This window comes from Lissotriton helveticus, chromosome 11 (assembly GCF_964261635.1).
Source record: "Lissotriton helveticus chromosome 11, aLisHel1.1, whole genome shotgun sequence".
In the NCBI taxonomy this organism is placed as follows: domain Eukaryota; kingdom Metazoa; phylum Chordata; class Amphibia; order Caudata; family Salamandridae; genus Lissotriton; species Lissotriton helveticus.
In genome coordinates, this window is record NC_136072.1 from 839,730,902 (window position 1) to 839,746,948 (window position 16,047).

The following is a 16,047-nucleotide window of genomic DNA, read 5'->3' on the forward strand; positions in this document are numbered from 1 at the left end:
ACAATATTTCTTGCAAGCGAGAGCAAATGCACTATTACATGTGTCGATTCTTTCACTGCCTGCCGTGAGGGGTATGGCTTTCTTTTACCCTCAACACTGCCCCTACCAGGCTCTGTCGGGGCCAGCTGCATTGCCGTGCCGCCATACCGCCGTGAGGGGAACGGCCAGGCGGCGGCCTACAACACCCAGGAGGCCCTGCGTGGCGCAAGGTGAGGACATCATCAGAGGGCGCCAGAGGCCCTCTTAGCCAGCACGGCCTTCCCGCAGCACGGAACGTGCGTGGGCGTGCCCGGGCGCTACCTGGGCAAAGCCCGGGCCAAGGGCGGGCCCGTCCGTGTCCGTCAGAGGCCGGAGGAGGCTGGGCTGGGCCACACCCTTTGTCCGTTTTCACTGGCTCTAGTGAGGAAAAGAAGATTGTAGGTAAGCCTCTCAACATCATTCTCGCCTCTACGGCCTGGGCACCACAGACTTTCAGACAGTAATCAGCTGGACTTGACACAGTGCGATGGGACTGAGTTGGGGACATTCAACTACAGCATAGTTTAATCGGGTTAGTCCCCAAAAAACTATTAAACACCCAGGACTGTGGGGGGAGTATGATTAAATAGGGGACTGCTGTGCATAGTGTTAACAGGTGCTAATTGTGTTGGCAGGTGCACTACCCCCACCCTCCCCTAGGCCGAACTGGGTGTATGAACCAAGCGATAGATAGTGGAAATATGGGGAAAAGGGTATGTCCTTGCAGAAACAAAACTATTAGCGCCCCTCCACCACCCCAAACATCAATAGACAAAATGCTGCAGAGGGCCATAGGGATGGTGAATACAGAAATCGAGCTCACGGAGCGGAGGCTGTCACTCACACCAGATATATTTATTCATACACAAGATCCACTATCTCCGGCAACTTCGCCCCAAACACAGCCGGCAGAGCCTAGTACAACACCAATCCAGGACATCACATTGAAGAAGGTTCTGCGCAAGGGCAGATCGTCCACTAATATCCCCAAAAACTGCAAACGAAAGCTAACCGCTGAGAGTGGTCCTAGGAATAAAAATTCTGTGGGGAGACCATGGTGGGTACTAGGAAGAGTACAGAGCTAGAACCCGATCAGGCTAGCCACCAATCTGTCAGTGGAGACACTAACTACCCACCATGGGCACGCAATTTGATGGAGGCACTCCACGATAAAGTGAGGGCCACACTAAGAGGAGAACTAGCCCCCTTAATTATCAGATTAGAAAAACTTGAGCAGGCAATGAAGGTAGCATGCAATGAAGGTTGGGGGCGCACTTCCAACGCCCACTACAAAGAAAGTGAGGGGAGAGACTGAAACAGCCCTCAATTGGGAAACTCCATCTATAATACACACAATAAGGGGAGAGCATACTATGGAGAGTTTGGTTACGCTGCAAGAAGGAGGGCCAGAGAGCAACAAAAACAAGAAGGGTAATAGCATCCCAAATAGCGGCCCCAGAGTTGAGGGTACTCCCCCTGGCCCCAGTGGCAGTGACAATCCCCATCCCCCAATCTTGGGGGACAACAGTAATAACACCAGGCGACCAGAACACGATCCCAAAGTAGTAAGGAGTGTGACCGACAAAACCCATCTACCCCACATAAATCTTTCCCCGGCATGTGCTCCATATGTAGTCATACTGACAGGAACCCCATCAATTCTATTAAATGCCAAGGAGACCCAACTCGAACTAAGGAATAAATGCCTGTTCTGACTTGCGAGATATAAACATTTTGAGCATGCCAGAGCTGGGGAGATTATTATGGTTCGAAGAGTAGGGTGGCTGGAAACCCGCAGAAAAACAGACCCAGGGGAGTGTGTTGTCATCAATTTTAAAAACCTCAACCCAGTCAGAAATTTACTTGACACCCCTACTAACCGCCAGAACGTTCCAACAGGAATTAGTCTCCGCTCTTTAGATTTCTTCTACTCCCAACAACATACAACTCTTAACAGATAGTGCAGTACCTGCAGTGCACAAGATGGGCTTTGGGTCTGCAAAGTAGAGTAGATGGGATGTGTACAACAGGCGCCTTCAATTTAACATCATGGTGCACAATAGATATGAAGGTCTAGAGGGGGTGGACTGACTAGGAGAGGGACTTCAGAAAGGGGATAACCCTTCAAATTCCGTGGCTGGTACAAAGGGCAGTATTGGAGTTCAGCGGGTCCCGCCCAGTAGGGGGGAGTAGCCCGGTTAGTGCCGTGTGCACTAGCTTGCCGCTGGTATGCACACGGCCAGGGAGGGCTCAGGCTGCTTCACACCTAGTAACAAGTAGTAAAGGGGAACCGGGGGGCCTTTGGTAGCTTACCCGGAGATCATACTAACGATCCTCCCGCCCTAGGTGCCAACATTAGTGAGGCACAGTGCAGATTAAAAGAACAGGGTGATAGTATGCGGATTCTGTCAAGGAACCTGGCGGGTCTTAAAAATAAATTAATTTGTCCAAATTGGGGACGTTTTGTGGACAACCACGACATTTGCCTATTTCAAGAGACAAGGACCAGGGAAGAACACCAGAGAGTAGGCTTTGCTTCTTTTAATATCATGGCCACTTCGAGGGGAGGGGGAGACCATCAAGTGGCTTAACCATCTCGGGGTTAAAGCCGAGCAGATGATATCCCCCACCATTGATATTCAATGTGTTCTGCTGACACTCCCCACAAAGGTACGAATAGCCCTTATCAATGTATATTCCAGACCGGTGAGTAACAGACAGGAATCGGGGGCCATAGATCAGTTGGGGCGCTTTATACCAACTCTGGACCCATTAATTTTGCTGATCGTAGGAGGCGAATTTAATTGTCAATTCGAGCCTCTTACTGACCCATACTTAGGTGCGCCCACTGAAGAAGACCAGCACTGGTCGATACCTGATCCACAAATTACACCGATTAAAGTCTGGTCAACACTGGCCATGCAACTTCATTCACTCACCTTGGCCCTCTCATTGAAGGCATGTAATGGGAGGACCAAGTCTGATCAGCCAGGCCTGACCATGTTTATTAGAGAGGGGCAGACTTCCCTGCTTGATTATATCCTGGTGGAAACCAGGTCTTGGGAAAAGGTTCTTGATTTTTATGTACACCAGAGACAGGGTAGTGACCATAACGCTCTGGTAATGACTGTGAAAATAGGAAATATGGGCTTGTCTAATCCCCCACCTTTGCCCACCAGAGAGTCTAATGCATCAAAACTATCCGACAACAGACGGAGAGTCAGATGGAGCCTTATACAGCAATCTCCTCCTAAATTGGCCAATATATATCAGCTAGTACTACCATCTCTAGCTGAAATGGGGGAGGTAGGATGGGACAAGCCCCCCACAGGCCCACAAGATAGGGCACGTAAAATTCATGAGCACTTAACGGGAACATTGCTTGATGTATTTTACCCAGTGACGAAACCAAGGGAAAATAAATGCCCCAAATGTCCCTGGTTTAATATAAATTGTCAGAAAGCCAAGCAGGATCTTTTAAATGCAGTGAAGGCAAAGGATAGGTCATTAATAAAACAGCTCAGGGCCAGGTACAAAGGGGCTATTTAAACAGAAAAGAAAAATTGGGTAGCAGACAAGTGGGAAGCCCTTAGGGCTGCCATGAATGATAAGGACCTGAAATCATTCTGGGCAATTGTAAGCTCTGGTGATAGGGAAGGGAGACCTACCTTAGAGCCTAACATAGCCCCCGTAGTTTGGGAACTACACTTTGGGGCACTGTGCATTGAGCAGAAAGTAGAGGGTGGTATTATTGATTCTCCGAGGCCTCTACAGGAGTGCCAACTAGAGGGGCTGTGGGAAATTAGCATGGTCGAAGTGGGAAATGCTATCTCTAAACTGCAGTCCAATAAAGCCCCAGGCTTAGACAAATTACCTGGGGATCTCTTGCGGATGGAACCCAAAAACTGTGCCCCTTACCTGTGTGCCCTTTTTTTTAATGCTATTCTGAAGGGCATGGATCCCCCGGAAACCTGGCACAGGGTAGAGTAGTTCCCATACATAAAAAAGGTTGTCTTCTCCTACCCACAAATTATAGACCCATCAGTCTAATCGATACCACCCAAAAACTGATGGGACGGGTTGTCTTGGATCGATTGCAGGGTTGGATTGAGGAGAAGGAGATACTAAGTCCGTATCAGGCCGGCTTCAGAACGAGTACGTCAACCGTTGACCAGATATTCAGATTACAACTACTTTTCTGGAAAACGGTGAGTATAGAGGGTGGCAGCCTCTATCTTATATTCGTTGATCTGAATTCGGCCTTTGACCTAGTCCCCAGGGAGAAACTCTGGAAAGTACTTCATGACCTTAGGATTCCACCATATCTCCTTGACGTGTTAGTGAGGCTACACACAGGGAATTATGCGCGAGTAAGAAGTGGAAAATATGGAGAACTTTCTGCACACTTCCCGGTTAAAAAGGGAGTACGCCAGGGATGTGTGCTTGCCCCCACTCTATTTTGTCTTTACATTAATGGGCTCATCGACCATCTCAATGACATCAAAGATAATGATGCACCAAAGTTAGTCTTGGGCAGGGTACCCGCGTTGATGTTTGCGGACGACACTTTGCTGTTGTCCAAAACATAAACAGGTATACAACGTACCCTGGACGGCTTCGCGGAGTTCTGTAAATTGAGGGGCTTGGAGATTAATTTAACCAAGACCAAATTCATGGTTTTCAACCCCCCAAAACCACCCGCCCAAATCCCTCCCTAGAGGGTACCCTCCTGGAAAGGGTCAGGATATTCGAATACCTGGGTATCACACTAACAGAACATCTTGAGTGGGAACCCCAATTGGCGAAGGCAAATCATAAATTAACACAGACGGTGGGGGGGATCATGAAGATGTACACAATCTCAACGTTTAAGCCAGCTGCACTTGTTGAAATATATAAAGATCAAGCCAGGGGGGCCACTTTATATGGGGCTGAACTGTGGGGACACTGCTCTTCCTCTAATCTTTTGAAAACAGAGAACAACTTTATGAGGCAACTACTGGGTCTTCCTAGTAGCCCCCCCTTAGTTCCCCTTTGTATGGACCTGGGCCTGTGGCCCATTGACGAAGATTGCCCTTAGACCCATTACATTCTGGCGCAGGGTATGGGTGACACCGGAGTTGTCATGCTACAGAGCAGAGCTCAGGGAGATCCTTTGTATTTTACTAATAAGACAATACCGTGGCTTTCACACGTAAGGGACCTCTGTGCTAGGCTCGATAGGCAGGACCTCTGGAAAACGCCAGAGTCAGCATGCCCATTAATATCTAGGCAAGATCTTGTGCTGCATTATAGGCAATATAATTTACAAACCCTACAGGAAAGGACCATTGGTGGTCGGTTAACAGCAGAGTTCCTCCAAGTAAAGGCAGAATATAGAAAAGAATCCTTCTTGGATGTGATCCATCCCCCCCCTGGCCAGGAAATTGTATATACAATTTAGAATGGGGACCATCCCACTAATGAGCTTCACTAGCAAATGGGCCACAGAGACCAAAGAAGACTGCCAGGCGTGTAATTAAAGGGTAGAGTCCGAAATTCAAGTACCGTTTTTCTGCCCCGCATACCACCTGCCACGCAAATGATGGTTAATGCAAATATGTAGAAACCTAGGGTTCAGGCGTTGTTTAGAGGCCAATCGACTATTAAAATACGACACCCACCCCCAATCGTATTTGCTGTATCACGTTTCTTAAAGAGCATGTGGCATAGGCGGAGGGGCTTTCTAAAGTGATATTGGGGACTACATCAAGCATATTATTTTATAGGCCATATGCGGGTCTAATAGGGAACTTCGTCCCAGTTTTCTGTTTTGCCACTGCTTTTTTATCTTGATATCTTTTAGACTCAAATGAATTTATTGTTTTTTATCCTAATACCTGCTAGTCTTAAATTAATTCAATAACCGTTTTAATTGGTTTTATGATAATGTCATAATATTTTGTACACTGTAATAATTGTAGATATATTAACACATGGTCCACTGTTATTTATTTTTCATGTTGGTTGTATGTTGTTAACAAAGCACTTTTATGGTCCTAGTTGGCCGAAATAAAGTTATTGACTGACTGACTATTTTACATGCGAGACCTCAAAAAGCAGAAGCTGCACAACCCAACGTTCGCATCTTGACAGAAAAAGGCAGATGTTGGGTGTCCGATATTGACATACATGATACGATGGTGCAGGTATGGGTGATTGCTGGGATGTGTACTTGAACACAGAAACGCCATTATTTACCCAGTGGCTGGCTAAATAAACACCAGTATCTGAAATATAGGTGTTGATTGTTCTTAATTCAATATCCAAAAATAGTTTCAACTTCCACCATAGAGTGATAGAAGTCATTTGTAATTTTGAGATGGGGGTACGAATATTTAATCTTACATAGACAGAAACTGATATAAATTCAACCCTTGAATTTCTGTGAATTTGGCCCTGAATCCTAAAGATTCTAGTCCAAATTATGAGCCAGTTACCTAACTTATTTCCATATCCTGGTAGCCCTGGATATTATTTTGACTTAGCTTCTGGGATGTTTGTGCTGCTCTGTTGACCCAGTTGGTGTTACCTCATACATTCCTATATTTTATCAAGGTCGGACTGTGACAGGAAGTAGTGTCCCCATTTGTGATTCCTATAAGTGATTTAGAAAGCTAAAAAAGCGACCCAGGTTTGCAAACATTGGGGCTGTTTTCAACGTGCAGAGTCGAGTTGTAAAATTGTTTTGCAACGTATGGAATATTTCGTGGGTTTGAGCTTGCTCCAGGCATTGTTTCTTTTAATATCAAGGTAATCCACTGTATAAACCAGCAGAGCAGTCCATAAAACAGGCCCAGAGCCAAAAACCACTCCGCCCAGACACTGCACTGTCAGGCCAACCCATCAGGCTCAGCCTGATAGCCATAAAGGCCAGTTCGACCCTGTTCTTTAGTTACAAAAACTTTATTGTGTATGATATTTTTGGGTAAGAGCTGACAATCTCCATTTGGCGTGCTGGAGCTCAAAACTACATTCGTCCACATTCCACTAGGGCAGAACGTTCTAATTTGCAAATCTGAGGATCCGTCAAATAAAAAAAATATATATATTCCAGCCGTGGTTGATATAGGTCAAAAAACTTTTGCTGAGAGCTGCTGCAGACGCGTTGTCAATTTTGTTATAATAAAGTCGTCTGCTTAGTAGCTAAACGGCTCCACACCATGACGTGCACCACCTTAGTGGTTTTACGCTCAACCACAGAATCATATCGGTTCTACGACACTTTTAATGTTGAAAGCACATTTTCTAGTTTCAGGCTGCAATCGACTGTTGGCTGAAGAGGGCCCGAGCTGATTGGAAATACCACCACGTGTGCATGAGGTAACTCGACTAGCAAGGGACTCCCGGACTCGCTGTTTGCTTAGTACAGTAGACCTTGGACTGGTCTAACGCGTGCGTGGGGTGATCAATGCCTCAAGGCCCGAGCACAGACCCCCGTTAAAAATAAAATGAAGCCTTATCCAACAGAAGTTACTTCCCGCAGCCGACGCGCGTCCTTTGAGTTGGTAAACCGAGAGTGGATTATCACGAGCCCGCCCCCTCTCCATGCAGAGAACATCAGGTCCAGCCTTGAGCGCGCGACGCCAGACCCTGGGCTGCGCGCGCGAAAGAAAGGAGCTCAGCAGACTGGCTGCAAGGATTCCCCTAACGTAGGCGGAGATGAGAAAGAGGTGTCCCTTCAGAGTAGCTTTACTCTCAGGTACGTGCAGCTTTGTTCTTTCTTAATCTCTCGGTTTTATTGTTTGAGTTATGAAACCCCCTGTCATTTACAGTGCTAATAAACTGCAAAAACCGTTGTACAGACATTTGATTCAAATATGTTTTTTAAAGGCTCGCCACGTTTATACATGCCAACAGCCCGGATTCAGAATGGGCACAACATTCCTTTCTTTTAGGTGCCTCCTGCCTAAAATCGCTCCTGCTGCAATATAAGCCAATTGGGAAAATACAACCCCCTGATTTTGTTTTGAAATCCCCCATTTCGAAAATGTTGGCATGTATACACTTCTCTGGAGCTGCCAGAAACTCTTCCTAGTTCTCTATTTTCGTGTTTCTTCTTGTGCATTCTGTGTGTATAAATTAATTGTATATATTTTGGTATTCCAGAGAAAATGTTTTCATGCATTCGATGTGTCGTAGGGAGTGCATTAACTATTTTAGAGCATAGCCACATGCTTTGCTAATATGCATTGACGCACCGGCGTCCGACATGTGAATATTATTTGTATGCAATCGGTGTGTTATGGGGAATATTTAATACCTTTGATATTGTATGGCGCAAAATCCTACGCAGTCGGATTGCATTGGTTCCCACGTGTCCAACTGGTTAAAGATCGGTTCTGTAGACGATAGAGAACTTTAAAATTGCATTCAGGTTTTTGGGGAAACTCGGCAATCCTCTCCAATTTGCACCAGTCGACACAGAACCTACCAGCTTGCTGTGCAATGACCACCACTACCAAGCGTGGTTGTTTCAAAAGTGCAATCTATTGAGGGTGCTGTAAATAACTAGCGAACGGGGCTGGACCTTTGAAGAATTGGTGAACTGTTGCACCATTTTGAGGTTCGCAAGAGGATAAATTACTCTGCATGCGTGTGCCATGATAGCACAAGTACGAAAGGCTATACATTTATGCAAAAGTCTCATCGTACTTCGTTGCTTTTGCATTTTTTGCAAATTGACTAGCGTGAAAAGATCATTAGAATCCACTGTAGTGGGGTGTGGAGGAACCCCCTAAGAATGTGAAAATCCAGATGTTCTGAAAGGGCAATCCAAGAATGTAGTCATGTCCAAGAAAAACCTTAAATTCCCTAAAATGTTTTTGAATTTTTTTGGCAAAACAGTGGGGTTTTCAGCAGGGTATATCTTTCTCTAAATAGTGGCTAAATGGATTCAGGTACTACTGGCAGATAATTAATCAGATTACAGCAAGGCATTCATTTGTAGGAATGACTAGAGACAAATATAGCTATCTTATCTGAACTTTTACAATAAATGCCCAATTGAAGATTTGTTTGATAAAATAATGGTGTAACTCATTCAGGGGACGCACTAAGAGTGCAAGGGGAGACTACGCTAAGAGGGCTCAATGCGATCATTGACAGTGTTAATCGAGGAGCAGTGGTTAAGGCGTTCTCAGCTGTAGTTATTGCAGGATTAAGTCGCCAAACGGGCATAACAGTACACTGATATAGCCAATCTGGCATAGAAAATGTGGTCTTCTCCTTGGCACCTGGTGCAAAAGCAGCCTGCCAATAATTACTATTCAGATTCAAGGTGCTCAAGCACTTTGCAGCCCCTAACCAATCCACAAGCTCATCTGCTCAGGGGATGATATGGGCATCAGTTTTAGTTACCTCACTGAGGGCTCCATAGTCTATAAAGACCATCACTTCGGTAGTCCCTTGCTGTGGTACTAGCATCACAGGACTAGAATACGGACTATGAGATCACTCAATGACCCCCCAGATCCAACATTTTTGCAACTTCAGCCTTAACAAATCCCTGAACACAGTCAGACATTCTGTCCTTCACTGTCAGACTGGTTCTTGTGTCTATGTCATGCACACAGGCCGGTGTCAATTCTGGAGTCCACGAAAAGAGTTTGGCAAACCACACCAACATTTCTCTACACTGTCTCTGCTGCTCAGATATTAACTCAGGGGCTAGCTGAACCCCTTCCACAATGCCATCACTCTCATATCACTGCAGCAATCCAGGAAGAGGCTTGCAGTCTTCCTCAACTTCCTCTGCCAAAGCAATGACATTCACTGTGTAATCTCACCGAAGGTAAGGTTTCAGTCTGTTCATATGGAATATCCTCTTGGGGTCCGTGTGGCACCTGTGTCCACCAAGTAGTTAACCTCTGAACCCTTCTGGACTACCTTGTATGGCCCACACCATTTGTCCTCCAAAGCCATGGGACAAATAGGCTTTAGCACCAATACCTCCTGACCTTTCGTATACCCAGTCAACATAGCTTTCTGATCGTACCACTCTTTCATCGCGCCTGGCTAGCCGGTCAGGTTTCCTTTGCCTGACTCATGTATTGTGCTATCAACTTCCTGAGGCCAATCATATAGTCCACTGCATCCTTCTGTAGAGACTCTGAAGTTCCTTCCCAACCTTTTTTGATGATGGTTAGTTTACAACTCACTAGGTGTCCAGACTGCTCAAAGAGTTCAAAATGGACTGAACCCTAACCCTTATGCGGAATATCTGGGTAGGCAAATAAGAAACATGGCAGGAGTGGACCCCGCTTCCTCCTGAGGTCCACTGGCAGAGTTCCAGTCATGCTCTTCAGTGTTTTATTAAACCACTCCACCAAACTTGTGGGTGGTATGCCGTGAAGACGTGGGATGTCACACCAGCTTGCTCTGACATCTCTCTCATGTAAGAGAAGATTAAATTGGTTCCCCAGTCAGAAATTACAGTTCTCGGAAATCGGACACTAGAAAAGACTCCAAGAGAGCTCTTGCTACCACCTGTGCAGTCATTCTCAGAGGTACAGCATCCGGTTACCTGTTGGTATGATCCACCACAACCAAGATCTACCTGTTACCCAACTGTGAGGGAGGGTCAAATATACAAAATATATCTATTCCCACCGGCTCAAATGGAACACCTTCAACTGATAGAGGCACTGATGGCACCTCTGTCCTTCATCCTGACTTACCACTCATTTGGCAAGCTAGACAGGTTCTACAGAACCTCTCTCTGCCTATCCCTGGCCAGTAGAATAGAGAGCCCTACATATCATGGATATTTATAATGCCCAAGTTTCCTGCCAAGGGCACCTTGTGAGCTAGTTGCAACAGGAAATTCCTGTGCACTAATGGGACCACTATCCTCTTGCTAGTTTCTTGCTTAGGATTCATTGGCTCACTATAAAGTAGCCCATCCTCCAACATAGTGTTTCCCAACCACTCCGTTGCTGACCAGTTAATTAGGTCCCTGCCAAAGTCCCCCAAGCATAGGGCACTCTTCCTCTGCCTTGCCAAAATCTTCCTGGGTAGGCCAACCAGCAGGTGGAAAACCCTGCAGCTCTGGAAACGACCCAAATTCCAGCATTTGGTCCGCTTCAGGAGAATAATTCTCCTCTTCCTTGGGAGCAGAAGCAATGACCTCCACAGCTACTGCCTTCCTGGAGCATTCCTTTTCCTGCAAAATACCTGTTTCGGGTCCCTGCAAATCAGTGAGGATTGCAGTCTCATCCTGAGGTTAACGTGCAGCCTGTGCTCTGCTCAATACGGCTGATGTGGCCCAAGCCATAAAGGCTTCCGGTCCTGAAACAAAGCCCTTGGCGATCAAATCATTGCCCATGAGATATCCAGCACCCTGCTTTTTCCTTACATCGACATTAACCTTGCCCGCCTTGCCACTGAGCTATATCTCAACCCTGGCAAGCAGACACCCCATGCCCTCTCAACTGACAACCAAACCTCTATCCTTGGTACCAGAGAACATCTCCTTAGGCTTAAGGTACCTACTGCCAACCATAATACAGAAGCCTCCACTATCTCTCAGGGCAGGTACTTTCCTCCCATTTAAAAGGACCTTATACACAAACCCCATTGTGTTAGGATGAATATGCTTCAGAGCATCGGAGTCCCTCTTTCAGATCACCATAGCTACTAGGTTGAGCACACTCAAGCCCTCTCAGGTCCATTCACCCATGAGTAACAGGCTTGCTTCACAGATCCTGCTCAGTAAGGATTTTTCGCATGATAACCTCTCTTGAAGTGTTTCACCTGGTGGCATTTGTAACAAGTCACCACTTTGTCTTGGAAGAATTTCCATGTCCCTCTATCACATGATGCTCCTTCCCAGACACACCATTCCCACTTTGCCTAGGCCCTCCTTGAGTCCCATGGGCATTACCCTGGTGTTTTCACTCCGGTTTTGAACTAGTCTCTGGAAAGTTTCTCTCCCCATTTGGCTTTGAAATGTACTGTTCTAGTCCATTGCAAACTGTTAGCTAACCACTTGTCAGCCAACACTTCTAACCTCTCTGAATCCCTCTATGTCAGATCAGCCAATTATTGCCTAAGTGTGGTAGAGCACTTATCCTATAATCTCTGTCGCAATCAACTGGTTAAGGGACTGAGGGGCACATGTACAAGCCCTTATCGCCACCACAACGTCACTTTTACTGATGTTGTGGTGGCGATAGGGGCTGCGCCTTATGTACAAGGCAGCGTTAAGCCACTTAATGTGGCTAAACGCTGCCTTGTACACAAGGCCCCCTTTCAGGCTATGGTTAGTGTGAAAAGGGTGGGCAGTGTGAGTTCCACTGCAACACCCATTTATTTTGACGCTGCCCCCTTTGTGCAAGGGTGGCGTACATAGGAGCAGTGCCAAAATGAAGACCAGGTAAATCCTGGTCTTAAGTTGGCGAAATGAGGAGAAATGCATTTTTGCTTTTCCATGTGTGCTGCCTTGTGCAGCACACATGGAAAAAGCAAAATGCCATGGTGTGTTTATGTACAGGAAGGAGCCCCTTCCTGTACATAAATAAACCTTTAAAGAAATGCCATTTTGTCACTTTCATGTATGCTGCCTGGAGCAGCACACATGATAGTGACAGAATGGCATTTTAGGATTGTTTATGTGCAGGAAGGGACATCTTCCTACACATAAACAATCCTTCCCTGTACGCAGACACCCTTGTACCATGGTGCAAGGGTGCCTGCATTGGCGCTAAGTTGCTAAACTTAGCGCCATCGCTGGGGAAACGCACGGCTGCACCACATTCTTGTAAATATGGTGCAGTCTTGCGTTTCAGAAGTGGTGGAGCGCAGCGTTAAGCCAAAGAGGCTAACGCCGCGTTCTACCACTTCCTTGTACAAAACCCCCTGAAAGTCCTTAGCCACCACCTCTCTAACCCTCTCTTTCCAGTCATGCAATACTTCGTGAATCTAAGTCTCATACAGAAACCCATCTGCTCTCTTGAAGTCCATGAACCTTTGAAAGTACGGAGCTGGATTCAGCCCAAACAGTCTAATCAGAGCTTCATTAATTCACCCGAGGACCATCTTACCTGCTGAGGCTTCCTTCTAATGACGACTGTCCTTTCCAATTGCATGTGCCCCATTAAGGCAGCTGCCTTAGACACCTCATTTAGGACCTGCACATTACAAGCAACCTCAAAGCTCACAAACCATTCTAAGATGTCCAGATTTTCCACAAAGACATACACAAGATATCTTGAAATCTTGACTACAACCTGGCCTGAACTGGATGTAGAGTCACTTATCCCAAATGGAGTTGTCATTGCTGACATCCTAAGTTTCTCTCTGTTAAGTGATACCCTTTCCCTCTGCAGCTTTCCTTTTCCTTCTGTCTCCTCCCTTTCTCTGTTTCTCCTCCATCCCTTGCAGTTTCTCTTCCCAAGCCTAGTCCTTCAGTCTCGCAGACTACTCTTGTTCCTGATTAGCTACTCTTAGCTTTTCCCTCTCAAACTCTCTGGCATTCACCTATTGCTTCATCTTAACCTTCTGGAGAACTCCCTGCAAGCTCAGAGTCTCTGCTAGACTTCACTCCAAACATGTGCTACGACCCAATCGGCACAGTAGTAATCTTTACAGCAGATCCACCTGGCATAAGGGGTCCCCGAATACACTCCCCACACATGAGCTATGACATGATTGGCATGGCAGTGAGGCTGTACATGGCTAATTTCACTGCAGCTGCCTCTGGCATACGGGGTCACTGACTTGAACTTGCACACGGGTGACTACCCAATCAGTGCAGCAGCTGTCTTCTTACACCTCGCTACAGCCACTAGTTGGTCCAGGCCCTCCTCATTGAATTGCGAAAGTACTGCCCCTATGCCATGTTCAGAGGCGTCCGTTTGAACAATGAACTCTGTAGAGAAGTCAGGGGCCCTAAGCACAGGTGCAGTGCACATAGTCTGCGTGAGGGAATTAAAGTCTTTCTGGCAAGCTTCGGTCCAAATCACTTTCTTAGGTTGTTTCTTGGAGGTGAGCTCAGTCAAGGGAGCCACAATGTTGCCATAACCCTTGACAAATTGGCGGTAGTAACCAGTGAGGCCTAGGAAAGCCCTGACCTCAGTCTGGGTTTTGGGGGGCTCCCAGGCTAGGATGGCTTCTATCGTGGCCTGTAGGGGCTGCACCTTTCCCCCGCCCACCAGGTGTCCTTGGTATACTACCGACCCCTGTCAGATCTGGCATTTGCTGGCCTTTATAGTCAGGCACGCCTGCTGCAAGGCCTGAAGCACCTCCCGAAGGTGACACAGATGTTCTTCCCAGCTGCCGCTGAAGACGGCGATGTCATCCAGGTGGGCAGTGGAAAAGGCCTCTAGACCGGAGAGTACCCAGTTCACCGGCTACTGAAATGTGGCAGGAGCGTTTTTCAGTCCGAAGGGCATCACCCGAAACTGGTAGTGGCCCTCCGGGGTGGAAAAAGAGGACTTCTCTTCGGCTCCCTCCGACAGGGCCATCTGCCAGTACCCTGACGTAAGGTCAAAGGTACTCAAATATTGGGCGGCTCCCAGACGGTCAATGAGTTCATCCACACTAGGGATGGGATGAGCATCCGTCTTGGTCAGGGAATTAAGTCTTCTGTAGACCACACAGAACCTAAGTTCAGGTGTGGTTCCTGGCGGGGCCGCCTTGGGTACCAGAACCACCGGACTGGACCAGGAGCTGTTGGAGGGCTCTATCACCCCCAACTCCAGCATCTTGGTGACCTCACTTTGGATGCTGGCCTTCACCTTATCCGACAGCCGGTAAGACTCGGTCTTGACAGGGGGGCTGTCCCCTGTGTCCATATCATGGGTACACAGGTGGGTAATCCCAGGAATAAGGGAGAACAAAGAGGAGTACTGTTTCAAGACCTGGCGGCAGTCGCTCTGTTGCTCCGGCATCAAGGACAATGAAAGGACCACTCCCTCCACCGATCCATCTTTTTCTTGGCAAGCAAAGAGGTCGGCGAGAGGCGCGCTTTCCGCTTCCTCAGCCCCATCAGTCACCATCAGCAAGGTGAGCTCAGACCTCTCATGGTGGGGTTTAATGCAGTTGGCATGCAGCACCCTGTGAGGTTGCCTAGGGGTCTTAAGATCCACCATGTAAGTGGCTTTACCCTTCTTCTCAAGGACTTTGTAAGCACCAGTCCAACGGTCCTGGAGGGTACTGAGCTCTCTGGGCTCCATGACCCACACCCTCTGTCCAGGCTCCTACTCCACAGGATGGGAATTCTGGTCATACTATTGCTTCATAACCACCTGGCTGGCCTTTGAGTTGTCAGAGGCCTGTTTCCACATCTTAGCCATTTGGCTGCGGAACGCCAACATGTAGCTCACTACATCTTGGGGGAGCCTCCTTGGAGTCTCCTCCCATCCCTCTTTCACCAGGCTGAGAGGTCCCGTGACAGGGTGACCGTACAGAAGCTCAAAGGGGCTGAATCCCACCCCCTTCTGCGGTACCTCCCTGTAGGAGAACAATAGGCATGGCAAGAGGACGTCCCACTTTTTCCTCAGGCAGACTCCTGGTCATGCCTTTCAGGGTCTTGTTAAATCTTTCAACAAGCCTGTTGGTCTGGGGGTGGTAAGGGGTGAAGAACTTGTAAGTCACCCACACACTCCTTCCACATGGCATGCATATAGGCGGACATAAAGTTGGTGCCCCTGTCCGACACCACTTCCTTGGTGAAGCCCACACAGGTAAATATCCCCATCAAGGCCCGAGCCACCGCAGGTGCAGTGATGGTCCTCAGAGGGATAGCCTCTGGGTACCGGGTGGTGTGGTCCACCAGAAGAGGTTGGCTGTTCCATTGGCCCAACAATGTAGATGCCCACCCTTTCAAAGGGGGTACCAACGACTGGTAGTGGTTCCAGGGGGGCCTTCAATTTGGTCCCTGTTTTCCCACTAGCTTGGCAGGAAACACAGGTCTTGCAAAACGTATCAGAGGATATCCTCATCCTAGGCCAATAGAAATGTGGGACTAGTCTCGCAAAAGTTTTGTCT

At 47.4% G+C, this 16,047-nt stretch overlaps 1 protein-coding gene across 3 annotated transcripts in view; it reads left to right on the forward strand.

Moving 5' to 3' along the window:
• LOC144791238 (uncharacterized) overlaps positions 1-16,047 on the forward strand; it is a 186,833-nt gene that overhangs the window by 12,215 nt on the left and 158,571 nt on the right. The window contains exon 1 of one of the 3 annotated variants that reach the window (XM_078665892.1): positions 7,510-7,759. The exons of 1 other annotated variant lie outside the window; for it this stretch is intronic. In XM_078665892.1, the coding sequence (XP_078522018.1) occupies positions 7,720-7,759 (40 nt within the window). In that variant the 5' untranslated portion in view covers positions 7,510-7,719. Of the gene's footprint in view, positions 1-7,509; positions 7,760-16,047 lie in introns of those variants that run through there. One more of the 3 variants, XM_078665889.1, reaches the window with a different exon arrangement.